The sequence below is a fragment of the Periplaneta americana genome, chromosome 17 (genome assembly GCF_040183065.1).
Source record: "Periplaneta americana isolate PAMFEO1 chromosome 17, P.americana_PAMFEO1_priV1, whole genome shotgun sequence".
In the NCBI taxonomy this organism is placed as follows: Eukaryota; Metazoa; Arthropoda; class Insecta; order Blattodea; family Blattidae; genus Periplaneta; species Periplaneta americana.
The window spans coordinates 93,750,978-93,766,807 of record NC_091133.1 but is presented as its reverse complement, the minus strand read 5'-3'; the positions used below and the strand labels follow the sequence as shown (position 1 = coordinate 93,766,807).

Here is a 15,830-nt window from a genome sequence, read left to right as displayed (position 1 = left end):
TTTTATCAATAACAGCACGACGATCGGTAGACCCGAATGAGCCGGTTCCGGAATGCGTACATATTTAAAATCATAAAAAACTATCAAAGTCATACTTATTTGTACTTAAAAAATTAAATATTATTACATGTATGTACTTCGTGGCAATTGAAACAAAAGTAACAAAAAATCAAATCGAATACTTACTTCGTTTGATTAACTCGTAGAAATCAGCGATCAGCTGTTCCTCACGCCATTTTGACTGTGTGTGTAATTTTAATTCGTTTTGAATCATTACACTACGTTATTCCACAAGAACAAATGGTTCTATTTATATTTTTAGAACAATGCTTTGAATATTTATATCATTTGGAATCATTTACAGAAATTTATTTTCTTTATAAATTCGAACAATGGCGGCAATTTTGAATGTGCTCTTTCACATTCTTTGCCTTTCAGATCTGCGAATTAAAAAAAAAACTTTCATGAAATATTTGTATGCTTCCCTCCATTTTATTTAACTTCATATGTCATTTGGTAATCCATAAAGCTGTTGCAAGCAAATAACCACTTCTGACAGCCGTATAATGTCTAGTTTTGAACTCCCTTCTACTTACTGTCCACTTGGAAAAGCCAAATTAATTCGTCACTCGCCTTTTCGTGCCACAAGACGAGTAAAGACAGCGTTACCACTTGGATTCTTAGCTCAGTTATAATTTAAACACTTCCACAGATCACGCCTTCCTTCTGTGTAACAGTAATAGCTGCCTACTGTCTGCCTCCAGGAGAGGGGAGGGAAATGCTGCTAGCTACAGTATCTCACTCTGGCTCTGCACATTCCACTGTTTCAGAAGAGACTCCCGAAGTCATTTCTTTAGCAGCTGTTCTCTAAAAGCCATTTGTAAGTATCACTAAATTATCACTGTTAACAGTTTTTAAATTTTTACTTACCTTTCATGTTTGAAGAACAGCTATCTGAACTGTTGCCAAAATAAATTGCAATTTACAGTCAATTAAACCAACTTGAAGCTTCACTTCTGATAATTGTTTTCCGACTTAACCCTTTACCGCATTCTGGGACAGATATGGCACATACCGGTTTTATATTCATATAATTTATATTATAAGCATATAATATTTCAAACTGGGACAATATGGCACACGATCAAGAATTGGATTTGACCATGACATCAGTTGAGAAAGAAAGAACTACTTAAGTTATTTTAATATTAAACTGGTGTGTGCAAGACTGTCCCATGCGGTATCATTTGAATCCATTTTACATAATGCAATAACTGTGCAGGAGGATTACCTACAAATCCCAGTTTGCAGACCACTGTATGCTCCCTCCATGATTGGTGCAGTCCTCTGTAAACCTAAACCTTGAAGCCTATTTAGAACTGTTTTAGCTAATCTCTACACTAGATTCAGAATGAATGCCAGAACACTGATTAGCCACCTTTAATGCTTATTTCAGTATGAAGATAGCTGATATGAATGTGAAATAACAAGTGTTGTTGACTCAGTAATTGACATAATATGAGAGTAGCCTATGGGTTTTTAACTGTAGTCATAAATATTGTACAGAAATTAATTTAAAGACCATGTTACAGGTGGTGTGAGACATACCCATATGTTCTTTTTCGAGATTTAATTTCTTAGAAATATATTGTCAAGGAACGACTGAATTACTTTATATATATATTTTTTAAACATGAAATTTTAATTATTACGAGGGCTATTCATAAAGTAATTTCCGTTTATTTTTTACAAACCTGTGAATGACGTTACAGAATTGGGATACAATATGTTTGAAAGCATACACTCTAGTTTATTTTTCCACATCATTTCCAGTCACATTGAGACATTTGTCGTAGCGTTTGACGAAATTCTGCAATCGTAGAATTTGGCCACCTGCGACTGAAGTCAACCTACGATGCTGGTTTTCAACTCTTCGTCATAGTCAAAGCGCTTCATGTGCATGAAGAGATGGTAATCACTAGGTGCCAAATCTGGGCTATAGGGAGGATGATCCTATACTTCCCAGTTGAACTCTTGCAGTTTGGACGCAGTACGACGCACTGTATGCAGCTGGGCGTTGTCATGCAGGAAAATCACCCCAGAGCTCAACATGCCACAACGTTTGTTTTGAATGGCCCTTTTCAAGATTGTTAGTGTGTTACAGTAACGCTCAGCGTTAATTGTGGCATTCCTCTCCAAGAACTCCTCTAGCAAAATTCCTTTTCTGTCCCAGAAGACAATTGCCATGAGTTTCCTGGTGGAAAGTGTTTGACGACACTTTGTGGGTTTTTTCGGGGAGTGAGTATGGCCCCACTGCATTATTGAAGCTTTGTTTCTGCATTCACATACCGCACTCAAGTCTCATCTCCTGTCACAATCTGATCGAGAAAAGCATCACCTTCTCTTTCGTAACACTCAAGAAAGGACAGTGCTGCTCCCATCCGCTGAGCCTTTTATTACTCAGAAAGGAGTTTAGGCACTCATCTGGCAGAAAGTTTCCGGTAGCCCAAATCTTCGGTAATCACTTTGTACAGAAGAGTACGACTCATCTGTGGAAAATCCTCACTAAGCTCCGACATAGTGAACCTGCGGTTTGCTCTAACCCTTTCATCAACCAAACAAATCAGATCTGCAGTCACGATACTCGGTCAACCACTTCTCTCTTCATCACGGACATTGGTTCGCCCATTTTTGAACATACAGCACCATTGTCTTGCACCATCTCAACTCATTACATCTGGCCCATAAACTTCACAAAGTTGGCAATGGATTTCACTAGCTTTACAGTTTTTGGCCACAAGAAATCTTATTACAGAATGTACCTCACACCTGGCGGGACTTGCAATTGCAGCACACAGCTCAGAGAGGAACAAAGAGACAACCTTGACTCTACCGCTCCTCAACGCATACTGCTTCAAGGTACACTCCACCACAAGAGCGGTGCCACTGTCTCTGTTGTTACGCACGCTATATGAAAACGGAAGTCACTTTATGAATAGCCTCGTATATGCAAATTAAAAAAAAATAATCCATTAGCAACACTAAGGGAGAAAACCATTGAAGGTTAACACCACCTTAGTTACTGTATAGTCAATTGCGTTTTTCAATATATTCGAGTGTTTCATACTAAAAGCTTATATTCATTTTATTTTTTCCTATATGTCTAGTCACGAAATCTGATTTACCCAAATTAGCAGAAATATAATTTTCTGAGATTGGCTAATTTGAAAGTCTCGTTTTCAATTGTAAATTCCGACATAGTAAATTAATAATGATGTTGCTTCAAATAAAGCACACAGAAAACTGGTGCTCAGACGGTTGGTTGCACATACTGAACTAATGGGTGAAGGAAAAGTAGGGACGGTGAGGGAGAGAGAATACACAAACAGTATAGTTGGCACGTTCATTTAATACCCAGTCGGAAGACTTTGTGCTGTGATATATCTTTTTTGCACACATCAACACTTGCTTGCAATGTCAGGAGTTGTCACGTTTCCACTGTAAAGATCATTCCTAGTTACAATTACCATTAGCAATATATTTATTTATGTCTTTTTTTTATTTTATTGGGTTATTTTACGACACTTTTTCAACATCTAGGTTATTTAGCGTCTGAATGAAATGAAGGTGATAATGCCGGTGAAATGAGTCCGGGGTCCAGCACCGAAAGTTACCCAGCATTTGCTCGTATTGGGTTGAGGGAAAACCCCGGAAAAAACCTCAACCAGGTAACTTGCCCCAACCGGGATTCGAACCCGGGCCACCTGGTTTCGCAGCCAGACGCGCTGACCGTTACTCCACAGGCGTGGACTTATTTATGTCAACCATAAGGCAAATCCCAGATAATCTGTGGTGAATCCTCGGCCTCATCTCATGACATCTCGCCAAAAAAATTGTTATGTTGTAAAATTACTTACATCTTAAAGCTTCAATGCTAATGTAAGATCTATGGAATGCAATAAATGAAATGACATATGGCAATGGTGTTTTGTACTCTACGTAGAGTTGATATTGGCACGTCAATTAAAAATGCTAAATGCATCATTGGTAGTCATGTGTTAGCTTCTTGTGACGGAGCGGCATCTGAGAAGGTCTAATCAATAAACAAACTCTTATCTTATGTCTTCAAAGTTAAATGTCGTCTTTGATACCGACTGAGTATTAATAAAATGTGGACACTACACACATAAATATATATGAAACAATAAAATACATATATTTGGCAAATTTAAAGTTACATGAACTATATGAATTACGTGTCATAAAACGCGCTCATTAAGAAGTTAACATATAATTTTTCATACATTTTATAAGTTTCACAACAATTCAGTTCCTTTGTCATACTGCAAATTATGTTACTGTTTTATAGCTAGTTCTTTTCTTGAACTATTGTTTAAAAAGATATACAAAAATTAAATCTTTTAATATGAACACACAAGATTCACTTTTGTTTTCTGGACTGTTGACAAAAATGTATTATTTGTAGTTTCCACAGGTAAGACATTTTGACTTCATTTGCACATTGTACAGTTTAAGAAAGTACAATATAACTAGTTTTATACAAACATATATAAAATAGCTACACATATATTGTACCGGTAATCATTTCTAATATTTATTTATGTTCATGAAACTCTGCATTTAATAGTTCACTTACACATAACAGATATATAATAATGATGCACTTATTCACTAAGGTTAGTGACTGTAATATCTAGCTTAGCTAGTATGGTGTGGAGACTTAATAGACTCTAACAAAATTCGCAACGAAAGTACAAATTCCGCATATAATAATGCCCCCCCCCCCCGCAAATGTTATGTTATGTTTTTTATTTAACGACGCTCGCAACTGCAGAGGTTATATCAGCATTGCCGGATGTGCCGGAATTTTGTCCTGCAGGAGTTCTTTTACATGCCAATAAATCTACTGACATGAGCCTGTTGCATTTAAGCACACTTAAATGCCATCGACCTGGCCCGGGATCGAACCCGCAACCTTGGGCATAGAAGGCCAGCGCTCTACCAACTCGCCAACCAGGTCGACCCCCCCCCCCCCCCCCCGCAGAACATTGGTGTGTAGGAACATACTCCTCAACTCCTATTTCATCTCTCTTCAGCTTATGCAATAAACAATATTTAAGAAAAAATCATTAGAATACATTAAGTTCATCACCATTTTGTGTTTTGGATTTCAATTACTGTAAAGATCTATTAATTTTTTAATTATAAATTATTATACTTCATGTGTATCATATCTGGATTAATTGTCTTATAGTACTCAGTATGAAACAAAATCCGTTCCAGTAGTTTAGGAGGAATCATTGTACATAGATGGCATACTCGAAACCATTTTTTCGAAGTGTTGCTGACCACGTGTATTACACTGGAAATCTCGAACTATTTTTTCAGCATCACATTACTTGCTCTTATGCTTTATATGCTGTTCTTTAGTCAACTGTCCGAAGACAGGTTTGAATATCATAAGTGACACCAATAAGACCACTCATGACACAACTAAACTAGGAGTTAATGGGGTAAGATGGCCAGTTCCTTTCCCCCTCCACTTCATACATTGCTGACTATACTTGTTTTTTTTAAAGATGGGACATGACAGGAGCATTGCGATCGGAAAACAACTGAATGTCACATAGCGTGGTAGGCCTGTTGCCATGGTAACAACGGTTGAGTTGCCAAACTTACCGTTTCCACTTGGCGAGTGCTTAATAGCTCTCTTGGCGACATTTATTGTGCACACAATGTTAGCATTGGTATGTTTCGTGTTTATTCTCTGTCGATTTTTGTATTGTTTTCTTACCTCCGCGTCAATTGTCAATTAATGTTTTAACGTTAGCCATCTTAATGTCAATTGCTAGCTTCCATCAGCTGGCAGCATGGTAGTTCATATTGGCAACATAGCACTGTAGTTCCAAGCTCGGCCGCTTAACTGTCATGTCCCATCTTTCAAAAAAACAAGTATAGCAACATAATAGATTTATTTCTACAGCAGTTTCAAACTGGTTTGAACTGTCACAAGCATGCACACATGAATTTTACCGTTCGTATAGCAATAACTTCAAATTCTGACCTGTTCTTACAGCATGTCAAACTGTCACAAATCGATTCCTGACAGTCAGAATTGATTTGCAAATCAAGTGCAAACCAATCTCTAATCATAGCTGATGCATTCGCATTAAGATAGTTTTACCATCCGTTTTCTGCATGTTTTTTTTTATAACATAACCTGTCCTAAATATGTAATAAATTGTATTTTAGTACTGTTGTCTTTGTATAATTTTGTCATTACTCAGGAAGATATTCTAAAGTTTTACCGCATATGATGAGTATACTCTTGATACAGATTAACTGTAATAAAATTATTTTCCAGAAATGTTTTAAAATAGAAGTTAATGTAGGCCTGTAATTATTCTTTCAGATGTCTGATTCAAGCACTTCTAGTGATAACGATATGGAATATATATCCAGTGGGGATGAGTTAGGCTTGCTAGAATTATTTGAGGAAACAGAAGGCCCAAAAATGAAAGTTATTTTTAACATACCGTCGCTAGATACAATAACAGCGAATTTATTGAGCATTTTCGTGTAAACCAGCAAGTAGCAGAAAGTGCCTCTCAACAATTTGAATTGTTACACTATTTTAATTACCTGTAGCGAAATACTGCAAATGCGACAGAATTCGACCACAGCGAAACTGGAGAAGATTAGCTATACCGAAGATGATAAGAGAATTACAGTGTGAAGAGAAAATAACGATGAGACAGTCGAGGAGGGGTGATGAAAAAGAACCAGGGGCAGTGGTGAAGGAAGAGGGGATAATAACAAGAAGAAACAATATGATTTAAGGAGTTGGTGTGGTGGGGTAGTAGATAATAGGGAGGGGGGGGCAAGAATGACAATGTCAAGTGAAGTAAAGTGGGGGGTTGGAATAAGTGTGGCTGCCAATAGTGGATCATCACTAGTATGAGAAGTGAGGAAGTAATAGATGGGTAGTGTGGGGAGTGGGAGGTGACAAAGATACACTTAAAAGAACCTTAGTGGAAGAATGAATTAAGTAAGATATGGCTTGCATAAATTGCGATGTAATAAGGTGGGATGATATTGTATGCAAAATCTGTGAAGTACCATCTCGCCGAAAGAAATGCTTAATGACAAATATATTACATTATATTTTAATTATCAATCAGGACAGCATAGAAAGTTTGGTTCATTCCAGCAAATTATTATACAATAATGCTGCTCACTAGACATTTCATTCAGAGATGTTGCTGACCGATTTGGTATTTCAATAAGTAGTCTATTCAAAATCATCAGGAAAGTTACATATTTCTTAAGAAACTTGTCAGAACATATAGTTTCTTGGCCCACTCCACAAGAAAAAAAGAATTAGAAAGGAACTTGAGGGAAAATGGTTTTCCTGGAGTTATTGGTGTTACCAATGGAAGTCATATTAAAATTGACAATCCCTCCAATGATTCAGATTCCTATTTAAATAGAAAAATATTTCCATTCTATTCAAATACAAGTTGTATGTGACCACCAGAGAAGAATTCAGGACATATTTGTAGGTTTTCCTGGGTCTGTCCATGACAGTAGGGTCTTTAGATATCACCACTGGCAAACTCCCTACAAGAAAAATGTCAAGATCATTACATTCTGGGAGACAGTGGCTACCCATGCACAAGGAATCTACTGAAACCTTTTGCAGATATAGGACAAATAACTAGAATACAGAGAAACTGCAACACAAAATTATCAAACTCCAGATATGTCATCGAATACTGTTTGGATCTTTTGAAGCAGAAGTTTAGGCAACTGTACCATATCAAATTGAGAAGTATACTGGATATAGTTCACTTCATTAGAGTCTGAGCCTGTTGTGTTCTTCACATGGCCATGGATAAGGGTGTATCAAAAATACGTGTACAAACTTCAGGCATGGGTTTCTTACACCAAAAGAACTTCATTTCTTTATGCACTCATTCATAGAAGGCTGTGACTCGTATCAGAAATGGACTGCAGATGGCGAAGTGTTGCCATGGAGACTTGTTTACATGTGTCATTTGTCATTAGTCTGTCTTCAACGTTGCAATTGTGAACGTGGAGTGAGTTAACATGTTTCGTTCAACCATGGCAGGACGATATTCATTTCGTGAGTAGGCTGACATCATTTTTATGTATGGTCGCGCGAATGGTAATGGACGCGAGGCTGTACGGCTGTATCAGATGGCGTTTCCAGACCGAAGACAACCGAATCATCAAACCTTTGTTGCTGTGTATCATCGCGTTGCTGAGACAGGAACCGTTGCACCACAGACTGGTGATCGAGGAAGACCAAGAGTTGTTCGTACGCCGAACCTCGAAGAAGACATTTTACACTGTGTCGAAGACGATCCAGGTATCAGTACAAGACAATTGGCTGTGGCAACTGATACATCACACAGTACAGCATGGAGGGTACTTCACGAGCAGCTCTTGTATCTGTATCATATGCAACGTGTGCAGGGCCTTTCGTCTGCCGATTATCCACCACGGGAGAACTTTTGCCGATGGTTTCTAGCACAAATAGCCGATCCATTGTTTGTCTCATCAGTTTTGTTTACAGACGAGGCAACATTTGGGAGAGATGGAATTACCAATTTCCACAATGAACACATATGGGCAGATCGTAATCCTAGTGCTGTATTTCAGGCTAGACATCAGCAACAATTTAGGATTAATGTGTGGGCTGGAATTGTAGGTGACTGTCTGGTAGGTCCATACGTTCTACCAGCACGTCTTACAGGTGCTATCTACAGGGACTTTATCCAAAACACTCTTCCAGAATTAATGCACGAAGATGTGCCTCTGAACATAAGACAAAACATGTGGTTCATGCATGATGGGGCTCCAGCACATTTTAGTCGCCTTGTTCGAGATACACTGACTGGTGTCTACCATGACAGATGGATAGGCAGAGGAGGACCAGTTCAATGGCCAGCACGTTCTCCCGACCTCAATCCTTTGGATTTTTATCTTTGGGGGCACCTTAAACAATTGGTTTATGGAGCAGACATCCCGGATCAAGAAACTCTTCATCGACGTGTTATGGAAGCCTGCAAAACCATTCGACATCATCCCGGAGTATTTGAAAGGGTGCGACAGTCCATGATTCGACAAGTGCATGCGTGTCTAGAAGCAAGAGGAGGACATTTCGAGCATTGGTTATGAGTTTCGTGTGTTGGCATATTATGAGTGTACCAATGTGTTGAACAGTTCCTAACGGGGAAACAAAGGATTATGGGACATATGTTCATATGAACTTTTTTCCTTCTTTTGGTGTAAGAAACCCATGCCTGAAGTTTGTACACATATTTTTGATACACCCTGTATAATAGGATGTGAAACTGCGGTCAGCACCATCTTATGGCCAGGGGACCAAATAAGACCAGTACCCGACATCGTAGGTGGTGAACATTAGAATTATATGTTGGGTAGATTACCCAGAGTTTTCTATTTATCCATTCGAGATGTTGCTCGAGAAGACAAGATGGCAGCCAGAAACTTACAAAGAAGTGGACATAAAGTGATACTACGTATGTGTATAAGCAGTATATGTTAAACAGTGATGTTTATGGACATTGTAAAAATAGTGTTGTTGAATGTATTGTAAAGTAATAGTAATATAATAAATTGAATTATCTAAGTAGTTTTTGCAGACTTTTCCATTGTGCTGTACACTAAATACCCAAAGAATACAATCCCAATTATCTAACCTTTTGCTTTCTTTCCTGTCTCTGTTTGGTTATATTTTAAAATAGATCGGCTCTTTCATCTTCCTGTTGGCTCCAGTAAGAATTTTCTGTGAAAGATGATGTGAGGAATAAAAATGTAAATGTTTTATTTTAAATTAGGTTAGTTTGAAAATAGTTAGGGGAAGGGAGGAAATACTTTATGCATAGTTTAACTTTTTCGCCACCAGGTGCGCTGCTAAATGCATAGAGTAATTAGTTTTTCTTTTCGCCACTTGGTGTGCTGGTAGATGTAATAAGTTCGCTCCCTGACAAGAGATGGCAGCAAGATCAATTTCTACATTAGCACCTCTAGCGTGTGAGACAGGAAACTCAGTAAGTTACGCATTCTGTTATATTTATCCATGACACAGCACTAACAGATGATTTTATTTTCAGGATTCTGATCATAAATATAACCATGGATATGAACACAAATGTGAAGAAGAAAATTATGCTGAGGATGACGACAATGATAGCAAAAATGAAATTGATATGAGATATTATGTTGCTAACATTTTGGCTTTGTAAATTATGGCTATTTTATCACTGCTGTGCAATGAATGAATTGAAGTCACATTTTCACAAAATTAACTTAAGATGTTAAAAATGCATTTTCACAAATACAGTACTTAAACCTTTGCATCTTGTGTTCATTAGTCGGTAAATTAATACAGTTAACTACAATAGTCGGTAATTTTTATGGTCTAATTCGTGCTAGTAAATAGACTACAAGAAGTATATTATATTGTTTGCAATACTGTATTTTTGAAGAGATTATTTGCCATAAAATTAGTTTCCACTTTGGTGAAAGTTAATTTTGTGTAAATGCAGGTCATAGGGATTAGGCTAGTTCACCAAATATTTCCATGCTTCTCATTTATAATATAATAAAGCATCTTCTAAGTGTACTGAAAGACTTGCAAAGCTCGGATTAACTCCGGGGGGGGGGGGGGGACCAAACAAATTCATGCCCTGCCACAAGCTGCACCTCCGAGATAATACAGAAGACTATTGTTGTACAAGAAGAAATATTCACGCAGACGTCAACTGCAAACAAGTTGAGAATATCCTTGACTTGAAGACTTGAACACCATTATCAACTGTGATGTCTCAATTTACAAAAGCACTACTTGAATCAAGCACACAAAATGCTGCCATGTCACATCACAGAATTATGTCAACCAAAGGAACACAGATCGAAGGGAAATCACATCCAATTGAGGTAAGTGGAAGAATGTATATCAATCATGTGCTAGTAATATAGGCTATGTCTTTTTCTTTGGCTGGTTCTATTTGAAGAAGTTAGTTAATTATGTTTCTTACAAATCTACATATTGAAACCGATCTTCCGAAAGGACGACACGATAAGAGGAGGATGATGATAATGACAAATCTACATAATATCTTATCTATATAGATAAGACTATAATACAAGGAGAAACAGGATCTAGATAATATCGAATAATTTCTTGAGACGGTGTTGGGTGTAGTTCCTGGGTAGCTCAGTCGGTAGAGTATTTGTGCGCTAAGAGAAAAGTCCTGAGATTTGATATCCGGCCCCGGAACAATTTTCCCTTAAAATTATTCAAGTCTGCTTCATAGAGAGCTACACTTGAAAGCCAGATTTGCTAGATAATATCGATTAACTGGAAATATATAATAGGTGAAGCATGTGTAATAACACCTTTTACTGTCAAAGAGATGGATCAGTCAGACTTAAGCCAGATAGAATCAGACATACAACGAGATCCTGAATTGAAAATAACTCGCGTAATGTGGCTAAAACTTAGTTCAGAGGCAATTTTTGTGAGGGCTAGTCACAATGTGCTACAGTCATGGCATTGTTACTCCCTCTTGAAGAGATGGGGTAACCAAGGACACATTAGTTCCCCAAACCTACTATAAATTCCCCTCCATTGTACTCAGAATGGCTCCCTATTTCAACATAAAAAAAAAGGATCTAATAGCTTTGAATAAATATCTCAAGCCATAGCAAGCTCTGCACCTCTACAAAAAACATAAGAGCAGTTAGACGAGGCACACCTACCAATGCTGTTATTCTCAAGCTTAGGAAAGCAGAACTACCAACCAAATGCAGTGGAATACATCCAATAAGGTAAAGGTAAAGGTATCCCCGTAACATGCCATGAAGGCACTTGGGGGGCATGGAGGTAGAGCCTCATGCTTTCCATGACCTCGGCACTAGAATGAGGTGGTGTGGTCGGCACCACGCTCTGACCGCCTTTTACCCCCGGGAAAGACCCGGTACTCAATTTTATAGAAGGCTGAGTGAACCTTGGGGCCGTTCTGAAAGTTTGGCAAGAAGAAAAAAATCCTGTCACCACCTGGGATCGAACCCCGGACCTTTCAGTCCGTAGCCAGCTGCTCTACCAACTGAGCTACCCGGCCGCCAGAATACATCCAATAGACAACATATTAAATGTGGACTTCAGTGGCAAAGTTAGCTCAACCAATGTACAGTTATTTACAGATGGCTCCAAAATGGAGGAACACGGAGTAGGAGTGGTAGCAGTACAAAAATCATTAGAAATATACACAGGAACTCAAAGATTAGGAAACGAATGCACGGTTTTCCAAGCAGAACTCATTGGAATCAAAATGGCAATTGATTGGATTATATCCCAACGTAAGGATAAAACATCGTATGGCATCCGTGTCGATTCGCAAGCTGCACTTCATACAGTAGCAAACAAAAGAACGACACAGCTGATTGCAGTGTACATCAGAAAGAAAATTATAAAGCTTAAGAAAACTACCGAGATTTCACTGATCTGGATCAAAGGCCACTCAGGAATTAAGGGCAACGAAAGAGCCAACTATCTGGCCAACATTGTAGCCAGATATAGAAACACCATAGAATATAACTCCATCCCACTACCCCTTTCTAAACGACTAATCCAAAACTATTATATAAGCATCTGGAATGCTACATACATACATACAGAGGTAGCATTACATACCAAACAGTATACTCCATCCATCACACACAGACTCTCAATATCCCTAAGACCAAACTATATCCTCGCCCAATTCCTGACAAACCACGGATGCTTCAAATCATACCTGCACAGAATTAACAAATCACCGTCTCCATTATGCAGCTGCCCCAAGAAAACACCTCAGACAGGAATACATTTACTGACAGAATGCACGCACTTTTCAACTTCACACTTCAATACTGTCGAAGCAAAATCTGCACCAGATGATGAGAACACACATAAACACAGTAAGAGTGACAAGTTTCATCAACAACATCTACTGTTTACTTCAAAAATAGCATCCGAAATATAAGTGTATAACAGTGTAAATATCCTGTGTATAAAATTGTAAATATCCTGTGATATGCCTATGGGAAAACACAGGTTGTATACTCTAAGCAAACAAAAAAAAGATATATCTCAAGCCATGTTATCATGGATTTTATGAATCACTGCCATGAAAATAAAAAGAAATAATACTGAACTTAGGTTTTAAAATGACATTGCCTTAGATGCTGTATAAACAAATTTCTGGTATTATTTGAATGATCCCTATTCTTTTATTTTCATAGTTTATGTCATTTAAGGTTTTTAATTATTATTACAGATATAAAAATCATGCCAGTCTGGACAAGTGGTGAAAGTGATCAAATAGTTTCTGTCTTTAACTTCAATTTCGTATTGTCTTATTGCACAATTTCTGTAAAACATTTATTGTAAGTGTAAATATTATTATATTTGTGTGTAAAATGTGGTAATAAAATGTTTTTGATATAGGGGAGAAGAGGGCAGTTTGGTACAATTCAAATATCCCGCTCAAAAACAATTGAATGAGCTTCAAATTTATACCAGGAGACAAGGTATACTACTTCTGGAGGGAATTAGGTAGCTTCCATTTTATATTCTGAGTTTGGATGAGTCAGTTTTTTTTTTTTGTGCTTCAAAATTTTTTTTGCGATATTTACTCAACAAAGTTAATCTGATAGGTAAGCAGAGATTTTATTATTTTGATATGATGAAACAACGAAGTAAAAATTCAGCTTCAAAACTGACTATATTAGGAATATTGTCAGAAATAATATATTGTTATATAGATGGATCACATTTTTATCAAACATGCGTGGGGGGCACACTGGTAAGCTACACAGTATGAGTAGTAGTTTGGTACAGTGTATCATTGTACCCCATAATTCCTTCTGCCCATATTGGCCTAATAAAATAATTTATATTAATGAATAAATTTTATTAATGATGGAATAACAATAAACGAAACTGTTTTTTCAGACATGGTCAGAGAATATATATATATATATAAAAGACATGAGATTCCAGAAGACGACGTGGCTTCAGCCACTAATGCCATATTAGATCAAATAATGAGTGTTCGAGAAGCAGCTAAATGTTACAACTTGAAACCAATGACCTTGCAGAACAATTAAGGCCTGATTGCATAAAACTTGAGATATCTACTACTTAGCTATCCATTTTATATCTTTTTTCTAATGGATAAACACACGTCCGTTTCTGAAAGCAAATCTACAGATGAAATAACAATGCATTGGATAAGAAGTTACTTCTGCTGCTAATAGATGTCGACACCTGTATTTGCATGGTTGTACCATGGTTGAATATCCATGGTTAGATTCTCTCTGATCACGTGGTCAGGAGCATTACATATTACTATTGGACGAAATTTAAAATAAAAGTATTGCTATCGATATTAATTACACAATGGCTGCTAAACGTGGGAAGAATTTCGACGATTTTGAAAAGAACTTTGTGATTGAATTAATCGCCGATTACAAGCACATAATTGAAAATAAAATGACAGATTCTGTAACCGTAAGAACAAAAAACAAAGCATGGGAAGAGATCGCTATTAAATACAATGCGTCTTGCCGTACAGGGCCACGCTCTGCAAAGCAGCTTCATGCTTTGTACAACTGTATGAAAAAAAGCAGCTAGAAAGGATTTAAACAGAGACAAGGTAGGAATAATTTTAAACATAGAATGCTCGTCGAAAATGGTGAGTGTGTATCTCTTATGACAACCTGTATAAAATATTCGTTTCTGTTTAATTAATTGCAGATGGAGAGGTACAAAACTGGTGGTGGGGTATTCATTCCTAACCTGAGTGAAACGGGTTCAAAAATAATAAACTTGCTTCAGCCTCAGTTTGAACCACTAGAAACGGCATATGATTCAAGTGCACAATACTTTGGTCATGGTAAGTCACTGTAAATATATGTAGGAATCAGTCCTAAATATATGAACATCCCAGTAATTTTACACGTTTAAGTTTTATGTTATTACGTTTACGTTTAACTTTCATTGTGAATGGGCCTTAAATTTCAATACTTTTTATTTTTAGACGATGTGATATACGAAGTAGAGGTGGATGCAGCTGACTATTTAGGAACATCTGGAGCACAAGACAATCAAGTAGACCTGTGTGTATTAGAAGATGCATCGCTTCGTGTTTTGGACTCACAATCAGAAGAAACTGCAGTACCGGTACATCAACCTACAACAGCCTGTACCACACAATCGACAGTATCATCAGTCCCTCATCTTACAACTATTTCAACACAAACAACACTAGACACAATACCACACCCTTCAACTGACACATCACAGTCAACACCAACTACCACACAGTCTCATCCTACAACTGGAACTTCACAACAGAAAGGTGCTGTACGAAAGTGCATAAACAAAAACAGTATGATCGAAATAAAAGTGAAAAAAGCAGAAGAAGAAATACATTTAATTCAAGAAGAACATAAGGTAAAATTACAGCATATGGAAATGGAACATAAAGCGAAAATGCAATTAATTGAGTATGAAATTGAATTAAAAAAACTAGAGATAGAATACAAGAAAGCTGAATATAAAGCAAAATGTTTGGATTAGGCTATATTTTGTAATTTGTGTCCAATAAGTCCAATTATATTATAAATATTAATTGAAAAATGTGTTAATTATTTCCATTCGTACTGCATTCCCTTCAGCATCATTGTTATGAACAGCGTGGTCATAATCC

The 15,830-nt window shown here is 37.2% G+C and overlaps 1 protein-coding gene across 5 annotated transcripts; it reads left to right on the top strand.

The window, feature by feature from the left end:
* Positions 1-144: 144 nt before the first annotated feature.
* Positions 145-15,733, top strand: LOC138693272 (uncharacterized). 5 transcript variants are annotated; one of them, XR_011330270.1, is made up of 5 exons: positions 145-245; positions 713-880; positions 10,185-11,010; positions 14,072-15,014; positions 15,159-15,733. XR_011330270.1 is itself a non-coding variant. In XM_069817120.1 (3 exons), the coding sequence occupies exons 1-3, from the start codon at positions 10,894-10,896 to the stop codon at positions 15,698-15,700; spliced, it is 798 nt and encodes a 265-aa protein (XP_069673221.1). In that variant the 5' UTR covers positions 10,024-10,893; the 3' UTR covers positions 15,701-15,733. The 5 variants fall into 5 exon arrangements, 1 of the variants encoding a protein (XP_069673221.1); XR_011330269.1 differs by lacking the exon at positions 145-245 and having other exon boundaries at positions 254-880; XR_011330271.1 differs by lacking the exons at positions 145-245; positions 713-880 and having other exon boundaries at positions 10,024-11,010; positions 14,072-14,774; positions 14,876-15,014.
* Positions 15,734-15,830: the final 97 nt, after the last annotated feature.

What these genes read in the sequence shown, in the direction of transcription:
- LOC138693272 (XM_069817120.1), top strand. Translation starts at nt 10,894, where the DNA reads ATGTCTCAATTTACAAAAGCACTACTTGAATCAAGCACACAAAATGCT. An exon ending in GGAAATCACATCCAATTGAG is followed by an intron (nt 11,011 to 14,875) that starts GTAAGTGGAAGA and finishes AATTAATTGCAG; the next exon opens with ATGGAGAGGTACAAAACTGG. An exon ending in TGCACAATACTTTGGTCATG is followed by an intron (nt 15,015 to 15,158) that starts GTAAGTCACTGT and finishes TTTTATTTTTAG; the next exon opens with ACGATGTGATATACGAAGTA.